The sequence below is a fragment of the Pangasianodon hypophthalmus genome, chromosome 8 (assembly GCF_027358585.1).
Source record: "Pangasianodon hypophthalmus isolate fPanHyp1 chromosome 8, fPanHyp1.pri, whole genome shotgun sequence".
Classification (NCBI taxonomy): Eukaryota; Metazoa; Chordata; class Actinopteri; order Siluriformes; family Pangasiidae; genus Pangasianodon; species Pangasianodon hypophthalmus.
In genome coordinates, this window is record NC_069717.1 from 2,635,292 (window position 1) to 2,652,159 (window position 16,868).

Sequence of the window (16,868 nt, forward strand, 5' to 3'; positions counted from 1 at the left end):
TAATAAAACCTCCATGACAAAAAAGATCCCAACTGAGAGAGTTCTGCGACATCATGCAGACACGCCACCCTCAAACGAAAGCTATCTTCCTGCCATTAATTAGTCTGATGACTATCATCTTGACGATGAGGTGGTTAGCAGCCCCGGCTCGAACCTGAACGTCAGGATCTATCCCTAACCTGTGAGTCCTATCCTAACACCTAATAAAGACGCTAGTGGGAGGAAACCTGGAGAAGAAGAAAAACCATCTGGTACTCATAAGAGGAACATATAGAAGTGCAATTTCTGCCAAATGAACAAATATAACACTTGACATGAAGGTTTTCTAGACTTCCACACTGACTTGCATGTCTGAAACATTCATAAACTCTTTCTCGCTCACGAAATGGTGAAATTTTGCTGATTGCGAAAGACTCAACGGCTTGGTATCAGGTTGAGAAAAACAACAGCAGCTTGACTTTAACTCCGAACATCAGCTCATGCCTAGTCCCATCTGTTTTCTGTTTAGATAAGTAAGAAAGAGAGAGCTTGAGACAAGAAACAGATTGAAGAAGAGAAAGAAGGATAAGAGAGGGAGGGAAAGAGAGAGAGAGAGAGAAAATGTGACAGTGAGAAAGAAAAACTGTATCTGTTAAAGGGTGGAATGTGTTTTGGTAAGTGAGCTCCAGAAGTACACACACACACACACACACACACAGCTCCGTTAGACTCAGACTCAGTGTGAGGAGCTCTGTAAGCTCAGTTTTGGTGATTGTATTGGGGCAGCGCTATGGTTTTAAGCACTTTGTGAATGGATGCTTGGATGCTGGTGTTTATGTGCCTCCTGATGCCAAGCTCTGGGGTTTTTGTGTTCTTCCATCATTACTGTACTTCTCTCTCTCTCTCTCTCTCTCTCTCTCTCTCTCTGTCTTTCAGCACTACCACATTACCTCATAAATATCTTTGCCAGTCCTCCATGTGCAATTCACACAGGGTGCAACATTTGTCTTGGAAATTGTGACTGTTTATCAGTAAGGAGTTTTGACCCAGTATTTGACTATAGCACTTCTGGGGAATGCCAACAAGAGCAAATAGGTCTCACATGCACACACACACACACACACACACGTTAGTGTAGTTGAAATTGAATGACCCGATGGAGTGTGAGCAGTGAGACAGAAATAATTTTAAACTCATGAAAACACGCAGCACGATTAAACACTTGACCACGCTGACCAGATCTTGGCACTAAACCCCATACAAGCAGAAAATTCCAATTTTTACTCTTTCCAAAATAAGTGTGCCAAAATGCCGTTCAGGAAACAATCACTTCCTCACCAGTCTCTCTTTTGTCTCTCTCTTAAAGTTAAGAAGACAAAGAAGTTACTCATTACTGCGAAAACCATAAAACTTAAACTCCTGTTGATGTTCCTGTGGTGGAAAACTTGATGACTTTTACAGAGCACTGACACTGGAGACTCCTTCCATAAACGTTAAATAAACGTTCGCTCATAGGAAACTTCACCGTATCAATAAAACCTTCCTGTACATAAAGAAGAAGAGTTTAGGAAAACACCAGTAGCTTGTATCAGGTTTAGAAAAACACCAGTAGCTTGTATCAGGTTTAGAAAAACACCAGTAGCTTGACCTTAACACAGAACATCACATCACACCTAGTCCCATCTGTTCTCTGTTTGGATAAACATGAGAGAGAGAGAGATAGAGAGAGAGAGAGAGGGAAGGGAGGCAATATATTTTAAGAGTTGCAGTGTGGTTTGGTCGGAGAGCGTTGTCATTCAGGTCTGTTAGTCATTTTTAGCTCGGTTAGACTCAGACGCAGTGTAAATTGCCCCGTAAGCTCTGTTTTAGTGATCGTGGCAGCACTATGGTTTCCAGCACTTTGTGGATCTTGGCTCGGATTCTGGCGTTTGTGTGCCTCCTGATGCCAGGCTCTGGGTTCCTGCTGCTGCGTGAAGGGGAAAAATGTGGAGGCTTCATCGAGGGCATGTGTGAGTCCGACTTCCTCTGTCTGTCTGATGAACCCAAGGACGAGAACATCTATGTAGAAGGAGTGTGCACCAGTAAGTAGAATTTTATCTCTATGCATCTACAAACACACTCCTGACTGTTTTTAAGGAAAAGCTCTTGCGGGAGATAGACTTCCTCATAGCTCCAGCACAAAATTTACTGAAGCCTTTATACACAAACATGCCTTGGCTGGTCAACTACATTATATTTAAAGGGTTTCATTTTTCACCAAGCGATAGAGCACAATGACTCGGTATTCTTTTACAAACTCAAGTCTGTTTTGTCACATGATTCCTACTCTGTCTGGAAGCCAGTTATTCAAAACCTGTAAGTGTTTTAAGGGACCCAGAGGCGGACATTAGAGCTGGAACACGTGTCTTGAGTTAGATTTAGTGCCCGATTTTTTTTTATTTTTATTAGTGACTCATGATTTATATTGTTGTCCCTGCCAGACAACTCTGTGTGTTGAGCTGACTGGATCATTTATCACTAACTGTACTCCTGACTGTCAAAGTTGAATATATTACATGTTATTTATAACTGTCTGTGTATTGTATATTTATTACATACTGTATGTACAGTTGTATGCGAAAGTTTGGGCACCCATGGCTAAATTATGTATTTTTAAAATTTTTGAAGTGAAAAGAAATAAACACAACCTCTGCAGCAAAGTATTAAAAACATTTTCAGCTAATTTTAATGCACATTTACTTTATATTTGACAAACATAAACAATAGAAATTAAAAATATATCTAGTAACTGTTCGTATGCGCAAAAGTTTGAACACCTGTCCAATTGTAAAGTTTCAGAACTTTTATTAATTTTTATTAATTAGACATTAATTGACATGTTAGTATGATAATTCCAGCGTATAATAATTTCTCTAAACTCTTCAAACCTTCTGCTAAAACCCAGCAACCATGGACTTCTACAAGCAGCTGACTAAGCATCTGAAAATGATCTGAAAACTGATGCCTACAAAGCAGGGCAAGGCGATAAAAAGATATCAAAGTGCTTCTGGCTCCCGATTTCCACTATCCGAAATGTCATTAAAAAATGGCAGGTAAGGGGAACTGTGGAAATCAGGGCAAGAACAGGAAGACCATGAACACACTAATAACTGCCTGGCAGAAAGGCAAAGCAAATTACCCATATGACAGTAGTGGTGGTGCATCCTTCTAATATGTAGTGACACTTGTACAAACATGATCTGCATGGAAGAGTCATCAGAAGGAAACCTTACCTGCATCCTAATCATAAAAGCGAACATCTGAAGTATGCAAAACAATATCTGGGTAAGTCAGAGGCATTTTAGAAACAAGTGCTATGGACTGATGAAGTAAAAATGGAACTCTGTGACCAGAATCACAAAAGGAGAAGCGTTTGATGAAAAGAACACCTTGCCAGCTATTAAGCATGGAAGTGGATTTATTGTGCTTTGGGGTTGTGTGACAGTCAGTGACACAGGAAACATTTCACAGCTAGATGGAAGAATGGATAACAGTAAATATTAATAAATTCTGGAATTAAATGTGACGCAGCCAGTTAAGAAACTGAAGCTGAAAAGAGATCGGCTTTTACAACATGAAAATGATCCAAAGCATACCTCAAATTCCACCATCAATTATTTCAAGAAATGCAAGCTGAAACTTTAGGAATGGCCCTCAAAGTATTCTTACTTGAACATCTTTAAAAATATGTTGGTGGATCAAGAATATCTCAGAACTCTGTCATTGTCAAGTATATTACAGTGTAATTCCACACCGAAAGGATGATGAAATTTTAAATATGTGGCTGTAATAAATCGTTTTTCTCATGTTTCCCAGGGGTTCCAGCTTGTAACTGCTCCGAGTTCCAGTGTCCGCCACGGCGCCGCGGTGACTGTCGCAGCGGTGTAGCGACCGATCCGTGTGGGTGTTGCGTCCACTGCGCCAAGCAGAAGGGGCAGGTGTGCGGTGGCCCGAGTTGGAGATGGGGTTACTGCGATCAAGGATTGATTTGCTCCCTTGTAGTGGGAATGGATTCTGCCAGAGCTCCACAGATAGGCGTGTGCAAAGGTACTACTACTTTACAGAACACTGAGGAAGTACGAAATAAGAATAGAGATTAACAGAATATGTTTTTAAAAATCTTAATTATGATCAGATTTACTGATAAAAATATAATCTAGTATTTATTATCAAAATGTGTAAAGTGCTTTAAAGCAAATGTCAGTTAAATCACTAAAGATACAGAAAAATTTGGCAATAAGCAGGAAGAAAATTTAACGGAATAAACAATAGTGCAATCTAATATTTAAGTAAGAAACAAAACACACTGTGCTGTGCTTGTATTGGAAAATAATCAGTGACAGGGGTTACTGTTTATGTTCCTATAACCGTCCTAAAGTGTTTTATTCCTCTTATACTACACCAATTTGCAAACTGTTACAATTTTTTAATTAAAGAACAACACTTCATACTTTTTTATCCATTTATAGTTACATATAATGTTGTGGAATGCCTGAAAAACAAGTTAGTTCCTGCTTTAAATATTCATTCCATCACGAGCCTCTCTTTTATCACTTACTTTAAGTTGATAAGACAAAAAAACGCAGCTTGTCATGTTACTGATAAACCGCAAGGAAGTGTAAACTCCTCTGTCCTGAAGATATCAGAAAACACAAACTTTCAGCTTTACTTCTGACTCCTTCAAAGCGCTGACACTGGAGACTCCTTCCATAAATGCTAAACAAACTTCTCCTCACAGAAAACTTTACCACTTGTCCTTGTTTTGGTTTAAGCGATGTCTGATTTGAGAAGTGAGTTAGGCCTTTTTGTGAAAGGAAACCAGTTAGTGGATCAGTTGTACCATTCAGTAGTCACATTTCATTTGCATTATGGAATCCCATTGATCAGAAATTCATGGAAATTTAATCAGAAGATGCATTAAAATCATTATTTACTAAAAATGATTGCTGTACATGTTCAGATTATTACAGTAGATTCTTCTATTTCAAATTAATTGTTGACGTTTTCCATTCTTTTTTCCTCCCTGACATTACTGCTCTCTCTCTCTCTCTCTCTCTCTCTCTCTCTTTCTCAGAGGTACCAGATCACCTCATTGAAAATTTCACAGCTATCCTGTGTCCAATTCGTACAGGTTGCAACATTCATGTTGGAAATTGTGACTGTTATTCGGAACAGTCCTGTCATTCGTTGTTCCGTTACAGCACCTTTGAGCAATGCCGGCAAGATCAAATAGGTGACGCACGCACACACACAAACACACACACACACACACACACACACACACATACACACACACACACACACACAGAGTCACTCACAGAAACTGGCCCTATGCTCCTCATCACTGAGTCATCACTTTGGTGGCGTCATTAAGGGGCGGTCCTTGAGTGTGTGAGTGATCGAGAGCTTGATGTTGTAAAAGCGAGCACTTGGGACAGTCTCTCAAGACTCACCCACATTCCTGAAGTTGATTGTAGTGTTAAGTGAGTTGCTTCCCTACGGCAGTTTAGTGAATCAGATGTTCTGAGAAATTGTCCTACTTGTTTTAGACCAAGAGTTTCTCTGCAAGCACAAATCGCTTTTGCACACCCAGGACGTGTTTGTGTTTTCAGTTCCTGGTCTTGTCTCCGCCCTTGTTTTGTAACATTTCATTACTTTGTCTTTGTGACATTTTGTTCAGTTAACTTGGGTTTCTAAGCCTGTCTCTCCTGTCCCCAGTCCCTCGGGTTTGACCTTTCTGTTTTTAACTGTCGTGTTATTAATCATCCCTGTTTGACATTGCCTTGGACCAGTCCTAGAGATTACCCTTAATAAAACAAGCATGTTACAATGCTGGAGGCATTTTCTGATACAGTCACAGTCTTAAAGAAGACAGCATACGTGCAACATTGCATGAATCTCCATCTCAGAAGAATCACAGTGAGACTCACTTCATTATATCCCTGTGTGTGTTTTTTCTTATGACTGTCGGTGGTGCTGTTGTGCTCGGCTTTACAAAAGCACAAAATAATCTTCTTTAAGACGTGTTAGCAGCAAATAATGATGATATGAATGCCAAAATGTGATGGCGGTTTATCTTTGAAAGACAGGGGGAGCTTAGCATGGCTAGCCCCTTGATCCCAGCTGCGGCTGCTGAATATGGATAACTTCAAATGTTTCTATTGATGGATATTTCACTCAGATACACACATCCACATGTTCAACTTTTGAAGTGGCTCCTTTTCTAGTTCAATGAACAGAATTCTCAATAACACTACATATTTTTTACTAAGATGAAGAAATACACTACATCACCGGAGAGCTTCCCAAAAGAGACAGACCTGCATATGTGTGTATGGAGTGGGGTTGTGAGGTTCAGGGCTGCCAGTGTGTGTGTCAGGAGAGAAAGTGCGACTACAGGACAACCCCACTTTCCGAGGCCGCCTGCTGCAACATGCTGAGTAAGAATGCACAAATGTTTTTCCACATTAATATTGACACATTGAGGTTTCTCTTAAGCAGCTCCCTGAAACTGTGACTTATAGATTGATCAATTTTATAGATAAATTTTCTTTCTCTGCTTTTCTCTCTCTCTCAGAGGAATCTGGGTGCCGTAATGCGTCCTGTCCTGAGATTCCCCCTCCACCGTGTCCGGAAGACTCCTTCATTAGTGAGCCTCACACTGATCCCGGTCAGTGCTGCCCTGTTGTGCCTGCTATGTGCACCTGCAACTTCCAGACCTGCGCTCCAAAACCCACATACTGCCCCAACCGTGGACTTCCCAAACTTGTCGTAAAGGGCAACGGACACCCAGGGACCTGCTGCGACCTTTACGAGTGTGTGAAAGAAGGAGATTAATTAGCATCTGCAATATAACACACACATTTATCTTATTGTCCTTGTAAGGAATAACCCTAACCTTAACCTCAGTAACCCAAAGGAAACATTTTGGTTCTTTTAGTTAGTCAGTTAGTTATTCAGTTAGTTAGTTAGTTAGTTAGTTAGATAGTTACTTAGTTAGTTTTTTGGTTTTGTTTTTTTTTTTCATTTAAAAAAAAGTGTTCCTCATGGGGACCGATCAAATGACTTGCTGTTTTATGCAATGCTCAGAATGTTTGCTGTGCAAAAATCTGGATTATAGTCAACAAAATAAACTTTTTTTTTTTTTTTTTGTAAAAATCATCTCTCTCATTTTTATGAAGTGTTAACTTGAACAGTTTGAGATTAAAAAGAAAACCAGAGTATTCCAGGTCCGAACTGATTTCATTGGGTGCTTTTTTTTTGGTAATGAAGGAAAATCAGAACAAACAGCTGCACGTATCAACACACAATTCTTATTAAGATAAGTCTTAAAGCAGCTATAAAGCTCAAACATTAGAAAAACCAAACACAAAGACTCAAAAAGTACCTCACTGGACTGCTTTAGGACACTGCTACCACTTCTCATGAACTTAAAGATTGAAACATCTTAACATCTCATCTAATCATGTAACAGTAACAGCAAACCAACAAAAGAACCTGAAAAACAAGCAACTGTTTATTGATGTAGTCACACAATTAACCATTTAATTAATTGCGAAACTTTCAGGGGTTTTGGACTAAAAGATTCAGGCCATATGCAACACAAGCCAGTGGTTTCATGTCATAAATAAATGCACTATGCTGGCAGCAGTGGAGCAGCAAAGAAATGAGGTGTGGTATTCAAAATCCGTCAGTGCAGCAACTTTGTCACTAGATTCAGCACTTTTTTAGACTATTTTAGCATCTTTATTTAAAAAAAAAAGAGCCTCACAACAAATCTAGTGACTTTTTGACCCACTGTCCTGCACTTTCTATGGACCTCTAGCTCACATCACAGCTGCTGTACGACCAATCACTGATCACTACTGTTCCCAATGACCAATCACTGATCACTACTGTTCCCAATGACCAATCACTGATCACTACTTTTCCCAATGACCAATCACTGATCACTACTGTTCCCAATGACCAATCACTGATCACCATTGTTTGTTTAATTTCTTTGTTCTTCATTTTAAACTCCTTTCTTGTCATTATTTACAGTAATAAAAGCAAGTTCTTCATAGAATTTGTAGAATTTTATAAGTACATAAATAGTTTGTGGTGCTGTGACTGAAGATGACTTCTTTTTATAATAAATAAGTTATAACTCATATAACACAATAGTTAATTCCAGTCCACTGATTCGATTGGATGAACCGCATTCCAAGAATGCTGACGTTTCCTATAACCACACTGCGACGTTTCACTGTGTCACTCCGCTCATCTGCGTTCGCCACATAAATTCCACTTCGAGCGATAGTTGTAAACGGTTACTACCGTAGTGTTAGTGATGTCATCAGTGGACATACAAATCATACGATTTACATGAATATACCTTTTGACTTCGTCAGAAGAAGTTGTAAAGGAAGAAGGGACGCCTGTTTCACCAGAAGCACCTTTAATGGGAAGATACATATCAATGTGAGCTAGCTAGCCAGCTAGCTGACGGGCTATAAAGTGGGTGTGGCTTCTTCGGGATCTATTTCTGCTAGCGGAGCAAAAATAAACAGAACATTTGGCCATATTGCGTCCAAAATGTCACTTACTTGATATTGATATCTTGTTTATTGAACCGCGTTATAAAAGTAATATCACACTAGCAATCGTGTGGTTGTACTGAATACTGAACATCCGCATGGCTGGGATTATAATCGATATAACCGCATTGTTGCTCAAATATTTATTCTATTCTAAAGTCTTCACACACGGTTTGATATGCAAATGTCCATAACAATTTAATGAGTATGCAAATTAGTTTGTGACGTTACTAGATGACTTCTTGCGACTTCTTGAGCACGCATTAGCTACTTTCCCCTGAAAGAGTTAGCAACACTACACACACACACTCACACACACATACACAGAGAGAGAGAGAGAGAGAGAGAGATTACCAAAAAGAATTTGCTTTATGGAGATGGACTTCATGTTGCACAATGTTTCAGTAGATGCTAAACACCCTGTTAGCTTTAAGGATACCTTATATTATGTTCTGATGTTCTGGTGTTTTGAAATATGTTTTTTATTTATTTTATCCCCATTTGCTGGTCACTACATCAGAATTTCACATCCGTTTTAAATACATTTACATGATTGTTATGCACTATTTATTACACATCATTTATTAAACTTAAAAAATAATTATGTATTATTTTTATTAAAATATTTTGAAAATGGTGACGCTACTTTAAATGTTGTGTTTATTCATTTTTATTTGTGTTGACAAGCTTGTGTTACTGTTATTCAAACGTTAAGCTAAGGTAACCGGAACTAATTACACTTAGATAAAACTTTTCCTACGGACATATAATAAAGCAACACGATACGGCACGTATTTCCGGCCAGCTCATCGAGTCCACAGTTGTTGACAACTTGTCATCTTTTTTCCCAATCGTTTTCCGACCAGCTTAGCTATCTGCACTGTGATTGGCTTATACGTTCTCGCCTTCTGCGCTACGATTGGCTGCGAGTTCGTACTCCACCTATAAGCAATGAACCAAGATTCTGTTAGCCAATCATAGCGCAGGGGGCGGGATTTGTGTGCAATACGGGTAGGAAAAGAGGGCTGCGTAATCTAGATAGCCGTCATCACATCTGCAGAGTGAAGCGGCTCGGATCGGTGCAGAAATTACAGAAAAATGGTGTTGTTTACGATGATCGCGCGGCTGGCGGATGGACTTCCTCTGGCTGCGTCCATGCAAGAAGATGAACAGGTTTAACTTTTATTTTTAAACACTTTTTTTTACATCCTTGTGGTTTTAGTGAAGCTAGTTATGGCTAGCTAGCTAAATTAGCTTAAATGTAACGGCGCAAGAATGAATAAAATAACAGCGCTAAGTTTCCATGTTTCACTTAATAACATTTAAACAAACACTTATACACTTAGAAATCAAATTTTTAACATAACATCAGTATGGTAGTGACGGTTGTTAACTTTTTTGTTTTTTTTGCTAACCTGTTAAGATGATACCTCCAGGGCGATATGGAAGAAAATATATCGCGATACTTACATATGTTTTCACGATACACGATATATCGCGATATATATCTTTAGTGGAGACTGTTAATGAGCCCACAGATCAGCAGTGATAAACTAGTGTTTAAAAAGTAGTGGTAAGACTGTACTTTGGGTGTTACTTTTGCTTAAAAAAATTTAATAATTCAATTAAAATGATGCTACTGTATCAGTTTTAGATTGTATTCACACTCGAGGTGCTTGTAGTTTGTCGCTTGTGGCCGTGCACTGTCCAGTGTCCGTTATTTTTCGGTGTAAGCGTGCGACACAGAGCCCTGATTTCACCGACAGCACAGCAGGCGACTTTTGAATCGAGAGTTGCTCACTTCTACGCTAATTAGATATGTTGCCATAAAAAAGCGACAGATCCAGACGGATGTCTCGAACGATTCCTCGGACCAACCCTACAGCGAGTGTGATGCGTGCGACGTTTCTTCAGTTCCCCGCTCACGACTTTAGTTCCCGTTTACTGTCAGACACACAAAAAAATGGAGAAAGCCTTATAACCGTGGTTTCATGTTATCCCGTCGTATACGTCTTCTCGTTAAACGTGTGCAGAGACGTTACGGGGGAAAATGACGCTTGGGAAGAAGGAAGTAGCCGAGATCGCTGGTGCGTCTAGTGAGTGTACGAGTGTACGTATAGTACTGCGCAGACGTCTTAGGCACATGCAAAGAAATGCTGTAGAGCAAAGATGCCTTCAAAAATAATGAAATTAAATGTTTCTGCATTAAAAAAATACTATAAAGAGCATTAAACAGTAATAAATGAAACAAAGTCAATATTTGGTGGGATGATCCTTTGCTTTTTAATAAAATAAACGAGTATCTGAGGTGCAGTGTGTGCAGTTTTATAAGGAAATGAGCTGGAAGTGTTACTGAGCATCTTGCAGAAGCAGCCACAGTTCTTCTGGAGACTTTGACTGTCGACTCGCTTCTTATTTCTGCAGCGAAACCCAGCAGCCTTCATTATGTTTTTATCTGAAAAGTGTCTCTTATGGAATCTGCTGCTTTCTTTACTGACATACAAACATTTTTCTCTAACATTTCATTTTGTGCCTGAAAACTAATGTTTGGAATCTAAAATGTTTTTGTACTGAATCAATAATGTAGAAGTCAGAAAATAAACATCTATAACAAAAATTGTACTAAAAAAAAAATAGCTTGCTTAAGACTTTCGCAGAGTGCTGTAGCTAGTTTGTTTTGCTAATTAATCTGACAGTGAAGTTTAGCATGTAACATGTAACTCAGACTTAATTACACTTTAAGCAAATAGGATGTGTATAAATTGTAGAGTTAGCTGTAGGCTGTATTTTTCAGTTTCTATCGAATCTCATTGGAAAAAAAAAAAAAAAAAAAAACTGGACAGGCCACGCCCACAAACTAACAAGCGACACGAGCACGAGTGATGATCACAAAGAGCTCGACTGACATTCATGCCGTAAGATGAAGTATAAGATAGACGTTTGTAATCTTATACGTTGAAACCGGGGGGTGAAAACTTTTGCACTGTAATGTATATTATAAGTAGCTGATGAAAGGAGCGATGAATGTAGCTGGACCTTATAACCACGTGTCGAGGTTTTTGTTGTGAACTAACAGACGTGTTTTAATCTCTTCCCTTTCTCCTTTTTGTGTTTCTCATGCGGCCGTGAAGGCAAGTGAGAAGGTTTGTTCAGCTTCTGCTTCATCGCCGTCCGAGAGAAACTTCTCCACTAATCACACAGAGCATAAACCCTGACCGTGGGCGTGTGCTGATACTCAGCTTTCACAGAAAATAACCGAACTCACTTCCCTCTGCCATGGTTTTCCTTCATCCCTCCATCCCTCCCTCCATTCAGCTGTCTATCCATCCGCTCATGCTTCCGTTGTGTCACGTCTCAGAAGTGACTCCATTGTTTTGTTTTGTTTTTTTTAAGCTTATAAAACAGCGCTGTTGAACTCCGATTGGTCACAGCAGCTCTGATGAATCACAGCGCGCTCGTCGTAACACGGTATCGTTTCTATAGCAACAGCTTATACACACAGACTTGTACAGCAGACGCTCCACATGATTGAAGAAGTTTTCTGTGAGGAGACGTTTATTTAACAATTATGGAAGGAGTCTCCAGTGTCAGAGGTAACAGAGGAGTTTACGTTTTGCGGTTTCTCTGTGACCTGATAAGCTGCGGTTTTTTTTTTGTTTGTTTGTTTATTTGTTTTGTCTTAATAACTTTGAACGAGAGAATGAGGGAGCGACTGTTTACAGCTGCTCTAATGTATGTAAGAACAGGAACTAATTTTTAAACGTTAAATGTAAGTATAAACGGTTAAAATGTATGACGTGTCGTTGTTTAATAAATTAAAGTTGTAGCAGTTGGTAAATTGCTGTGGCGTAAGAGGAATAAAACACTTCCGGATGTGACGATGTAGGAAAACAATCGATGTCAGTTGGGTAACAGGAACTTCGCTTCATCGTATCACTGTGTTGTTGATTATTTTCCTTTTGTAAGAAAATAATCGTTCATTCCTGCTTTCACGCAGTGTGTCGAGTACCTGAGTATCAGCACGTGTCTAATGGGCGGTTAGTGTGTGTGTGTGTGTGTGTGTGTGTTATCTGTCTCACATGTGTAACCGTGTGTGTGTGTGTGTGTGTGTGTGTTGTGCAGATGGGTCGAGACATGCAGCAGTATCAGAGCCAGGCCAAACAGCTGTTTCGGAAGCTTAATGAACAAAGTCCAACACGCTGCACGCTGGAGGCAGGGTCCATGACCTTCCAGTGAGTAAAACACACACACACACACACACACAGCACCGATTGAAACGCTATCTGAATGCAAATCTTCAAATCTACATGCAGGTCACTTCCTGCAGCTTGAACTCTTAACTCTTGAAATGAACGTGTCTCAGATGTACACGCCGTATCCTCACTTCCTCGCTCCTCACTTCCTGTTCTGTATCGCGTTGCTGACGGTGTCATTTCCTGAAGCAGGATTTCTCACTCAGCTTATTAACGTCAAAAAATCCAAACCAATCCGCTTTAAGTTATCCAGCTAACCGAGAGAGCTGATTAATCTAATCTGAGACATTTCTCTGTTTTGTTTTTTTTGTAAAGTTACCTGATAGAGAAAGGGGTGTGTTACCTGGTGCTCTGTGAGGCCGTGTTCCCCAAGAAACTCGCCTTCGCCTACTTAGAAGATCTCCAAGCCGAGTTCCACGAGCAGTACGGGAAGAAAGTTCCCACCGTGTCCAGACCGTACTCCTTCATCGAGTTCGGTAAGAGAGAAACGTTTCTTTTCTTTTTTTTTTTTTTCTGAATACGTAAATATGAATATCAAGTTCAATAACAAGTTTATTTTTACATAAAGATTCTCAGTAAGGTTATTTAAGTCTCGCTGCCTGTAAAAGCGAATGTCCTTCACGTGCTCACAGACACGTACATCCAGAAAACGAAGAAGTCTTACATCGACAGCAGAGCTCGCAGGAACCTGGGCAACATTAACACGGAGCTGCAGGACGTCCAGAGGATCATGGTGGCCAACATTGAGGAGGTGCTGCAGCGAGGAGAAGCCTTATCTGGTAAAGGAAAAAAATAATAATAATAACACTAACACTAGGGCTGCACAATATATCGAAATTATCGAAATATCATAAATATAAATATAAATATTGCGATATGCATGGATTTAATACTGCAAAAAGTTACGAAAAGTCAGTTTTAGGGCGACGCAGACAGCAGAGAATGCTTTCTTTTCCTCAAAAGAACATGAAACTTTTATATATATATATAATTTAAATAGATTTTACACACTTTTAGCATTATCGTACTGCATATCACATATCACATTTAACAAGTTATATATCAAGTTATATATTGCATATCACATTTTTATTTTCAATATTAGCCCTAATGCTAACACCAAATCTGGATTATTTTTTCCCCACTGCAACACAAACCTTAAAACCCCAACGCTATCACGCTTAGTTTCTGAGTCTTTGTTCGTTGTTATGTGGAGGACACTCCAAAGAAATGGATTTAAAAATTTGTGTAATCGTTGATACAGTGAAGTTTTCTGTAATGAGAGGTGTTTTTAACATTCATGGAAGGAGTCTCCAGTGTCAGACGTAAACTTTTTTGTAAATCTTCCGACATGTTCAGGACAGAGGAGTTTGCGTTTCTGGGTAACATGACAAGCTCTCTGTAACGATTCTGAGATAAGTCTAATCTCGAAGGTATGAAGCAGGCAGCTTTTGTTCCATTTATTTGTTTATTTATTTATTTGTGGTGTTCTTTACTAACTCGATCTTCTTATTATTTATTTATTTTTTGCAACACCTCCAGCTTTGGACTCGAAGGCCAGCAACCTGTCCAGCTTGTCCAAGAAATACCGCAGCGACGCCAAATACCTGAACACGCGCTCCACCTACGCCAAGCTGGCCGCCGGCGGCGTCTTCTTCATCATGCTCATCGTCTACGTCCGCTTCTGGTGGCTGTGAGGACGAGGAGGAGGGAGGAGACGTGACGGAGGCTTGGACGTCGCGCCGAAGGCGGCGGAAACGAGACGCCGTCACTCTCCCTTTCCTCAGAGACTGATGGTTGCGGCACTTTCTCTCCCCTGGCAGTTCGCAGACTGAGCTACGAGTCTATGATTGTTCATATGTTGTATGTTTTATTAACCGACGCAGAAGGATGAGTGAGTGACTGACTCTGTGTGTGTGTGTGTGTGTGTGTGTGTGTGTGTGTGTGTGTGTGTGTGTGTGTGTGGAGATGGTGATGTGAATAAGGGCGAGGGCGAGAGAGAGCTTTTCCCGAGGAATCCGCCCACAAAGAGCGCCACCAAGTGGACAATTTGCCTTATTTCACAATCCGTCTGAGAGAATCAGAAAGACAAGAAGACGAGTCACTCACTCACTCACTCGCTCATTCACTCACTCACTCACTCATTCACTCACTCATTCATTCATTCATTCGCGCTCTGAGTGGACGGATTGCAGGTTTTTCCCCCAGGTTTACAGGCCATGTGTTAGGCAGTGAAGTACACAGCTGTGAAAACCACCACAGTGAGGAATAAAAAAGAGGAAAAAAGACTCTGGTGTACTTTTGCCTTTCAGTTGACAATAAAGCGGTTCAGTGTCTGATGCCTGTAGTTTCGGTGTCTAATCTAATAAACAGCTGATGTTTCGTTTGTTGTTCTTTTTTAATTTCATTTAGAGTTCATTAGAGTCATGACTCTAACACTAAAGAATATTGAAATATGAAACTAAACATGAACGAATTAAAAATTATTTTAAAAATTTTCCATTTTTTAAAAGGTGATGTAATAAAATCTTCCTGAAGGAAACTCAAAGTAGCTCCAGGTGAAGAATTATTTTAAAATGTTAAAGTTTTATTTTAAGGCAATTTTAAAATGTTTATTTAGACACAGCTGTCATTTGGAGAAACGAAAGGAGAAGAAAACAAGAAGAAAAAATGAGTGGATGACAAAAAAAAGTAAAGACAGAAGGGGAGAAAGAGTGATTGTTATAATTTAATTGGAAATTTTTGTAAAGTATAATTGTTAACTGGAAAGGAAGGATGCAGTGCACTATGTAGTGTGTATGAGCTGTTATGTCGTGCCCTGTGTAGTGCACGTAGCCTAGTGCGAACGGAGCTGAAGACCAAATTTAGCACACAGTTAACACGCTGCAATATGAGGAGAGAGGGAGCTATTGTTTCATATTTGTTGTTGTGAAAAGTGTGCTGAATACCAAACCCCATCTAGTGCCCTAGAACCTGGACAGATCTTCAAAATGAAGTTAGATAAGTGTTCGTGTTCAAAATTATTGAATTAATTATAAAAAAAAAAGGATAAGGGAAAAGAAATGTGCATGGAAACTGTGTAAACACCAATTATTCATGTAAATAGTAAATAGTGATGGGCGATCCTGATCTTTTGAGCAAATTGAAAGCGTTTCTGTGGAAGTTTTGAAATCGTTTATAACTTTTTGGTGCTCTGGTTTATGAGTTTGTTTATTCACTCTGTCACTCAGCATCTGCTGATCTGCATCAACATGACAGCTTACATGATAGCTTGACATTTCTATTGTGCTGTATTCATTTGGAGGTTTTTTTTTTGCCAAAGGTGAATAGATAAAAATAAAATAAACTCTTTAAAAAATCAGTTTTACTGATCATTATTATAGTTACTGTGACCAAAAGCAGTCTTTTGAATCCCAGTGGATGTGAGATAATAAGATGGGAATGAAATCTTTACATGATCCTCCACACATGATGTGAATTGTTTTGTATATCTTTACATACAAAAGACAAAAACTACACTTAAAATTAGAGATGGCACCGATCCGATACGCACCGGGCCGATACCAGCAAGAAATGGTGGATCCAATATCTGAGAAAATAAAAAAAAAAGGAATGAATTTGAGCAAATTGTGTAACAAATGAAAACTAAAAGACTGGATTTGGGTTTATTTTTTAATATTTTATAATATTTTTAAAAAATATTTTTAAAGGTTAATTTTTATTTGGATCAGTAATTGTTTACATATAAAGAGGATTGATTGTATATATTTTTGATTTTTTATTATATTTATACTTTATTTTGTGATGTAAGTGATTCATGTGTGAAAGCTGTGGTTTTGTGTAAGTCATGTTTTTAGCTGTGTATTTTTTCAAAAAAATTTTTTTTTGTACTTGAAGTACTTTAATTTTTCATAAATAACTTTTAAAGCTTAGTTTTTAAATATTGAAACTGGAAAAGAAAAAGTGGTATCATGCCATCTCTACTTCAAATACATCTATCTAAGCTGTCTGATTTCTT

At 39.1% G+C, this 16,868-nt stretch overlaps 2 protein-coding genes across 2 annotated transcripts; both read left to right on the forward strand.

The window, feature by feature from the left end:
* Nucleotides 1–447: 447 nt before the first annotated feature.
* Nucleotides 448–8,660, forward strand: LOC113535041 (cysteine-rich motor neuron 1 protein-like). The gene is made up of 5 exons (XM_026928127.3): nt 448–2,060; nt 3,835–4,065; nt 5,093–5,251; nt 6,291–6,458; nt 6,596–8,660. Exons 1-5 carry the CDS (start codon nt 1,865–1,867, stop codon nt 6,853–6,855), a joined length of 1,014 nt encoding a protein of 337 aa, XP_026783928.3. The 5' UTR covers nt 448–1,864; the 3' UTR covers nt 6,856–8,660.
* A 949-nt stretch (nt 8,661–9,609) lies between these two features.
* sec22bb (SEC22 homolog B, vesicle trafficking protein b) lies at nt 9,610–15,232 on the forward strand. The gene is made up of 5 exons (XM_026928606.3): nt 9,610–9,770; nt 12,720–12,829; nt 13,166–13,326; nt 13,483–13,629; nt 14,393–15,232. The coding sequence occupies exons 1-5, from the start codon at nt 9,696–9,698 to the stop codon at nt 14,545–14,547; spliced, it is 648 nt and encodes a 215-aa protein (XP_026784407.1). The 5' UTR covers nt 9,610–9,695; the 3' UTR covers nt 14,548–15,232.
* Nucleotides 15,233–16,868: the final 1,636 nt, after the last annotated feature.

What these genes read in the sequence shown, in the direction of transcription:
- sec22bb (XM_026928606.3), top strand. Translation starts at nt 9,696, where the DNA reads ATGGTGTTGTTTACGATGATCGCGCGGCTGGCGGATGGACTTCCTCTG. An exon ending in GCAGGGTCCATGACCTTCCA is followed by an intron (nt 12,830 to 13,165) that starts GTGAGTAAAACA and finishes TTTTTTGTAAAG; the next exon opens with TTACCTGATAGAGAAAGGGG. An exon ending in GTACTCCTTCATCGAGTTCG is followed by an intron (nt 13,327 to 13,482) that starts GTAAGAGAGAAA and finishes ACGTGCTCACAG; the next exon opens with ACACGTACATCCAGAAAACG.
- LOC113535041 (XM_026928127.3), top strand. Translation starts at nt 1,865, where the DNA reads ATGGTTTCCAGCACTTTGTGGATCTTGGCTCGGATTCTGGCGTTTGTG. An exon ending in TGTAGAAGGAGTGTGCACCA is followed by an intron (nt 2,061 to 3,834) that starts GTAAGTAGAATT and finishes CATGTTTCCCAG; the next exon opens with GGGTTCCAGCTTGTAACTGC. An exon ending in ACAGATAGGCGTGTGCAAAG is followed by an intron (nt 4,066 to 5,092) that starts GTACTACTACTT and finishes TCTCTTTCTCAG; the next exon opens with AGGTACCAGATCACCTCATT.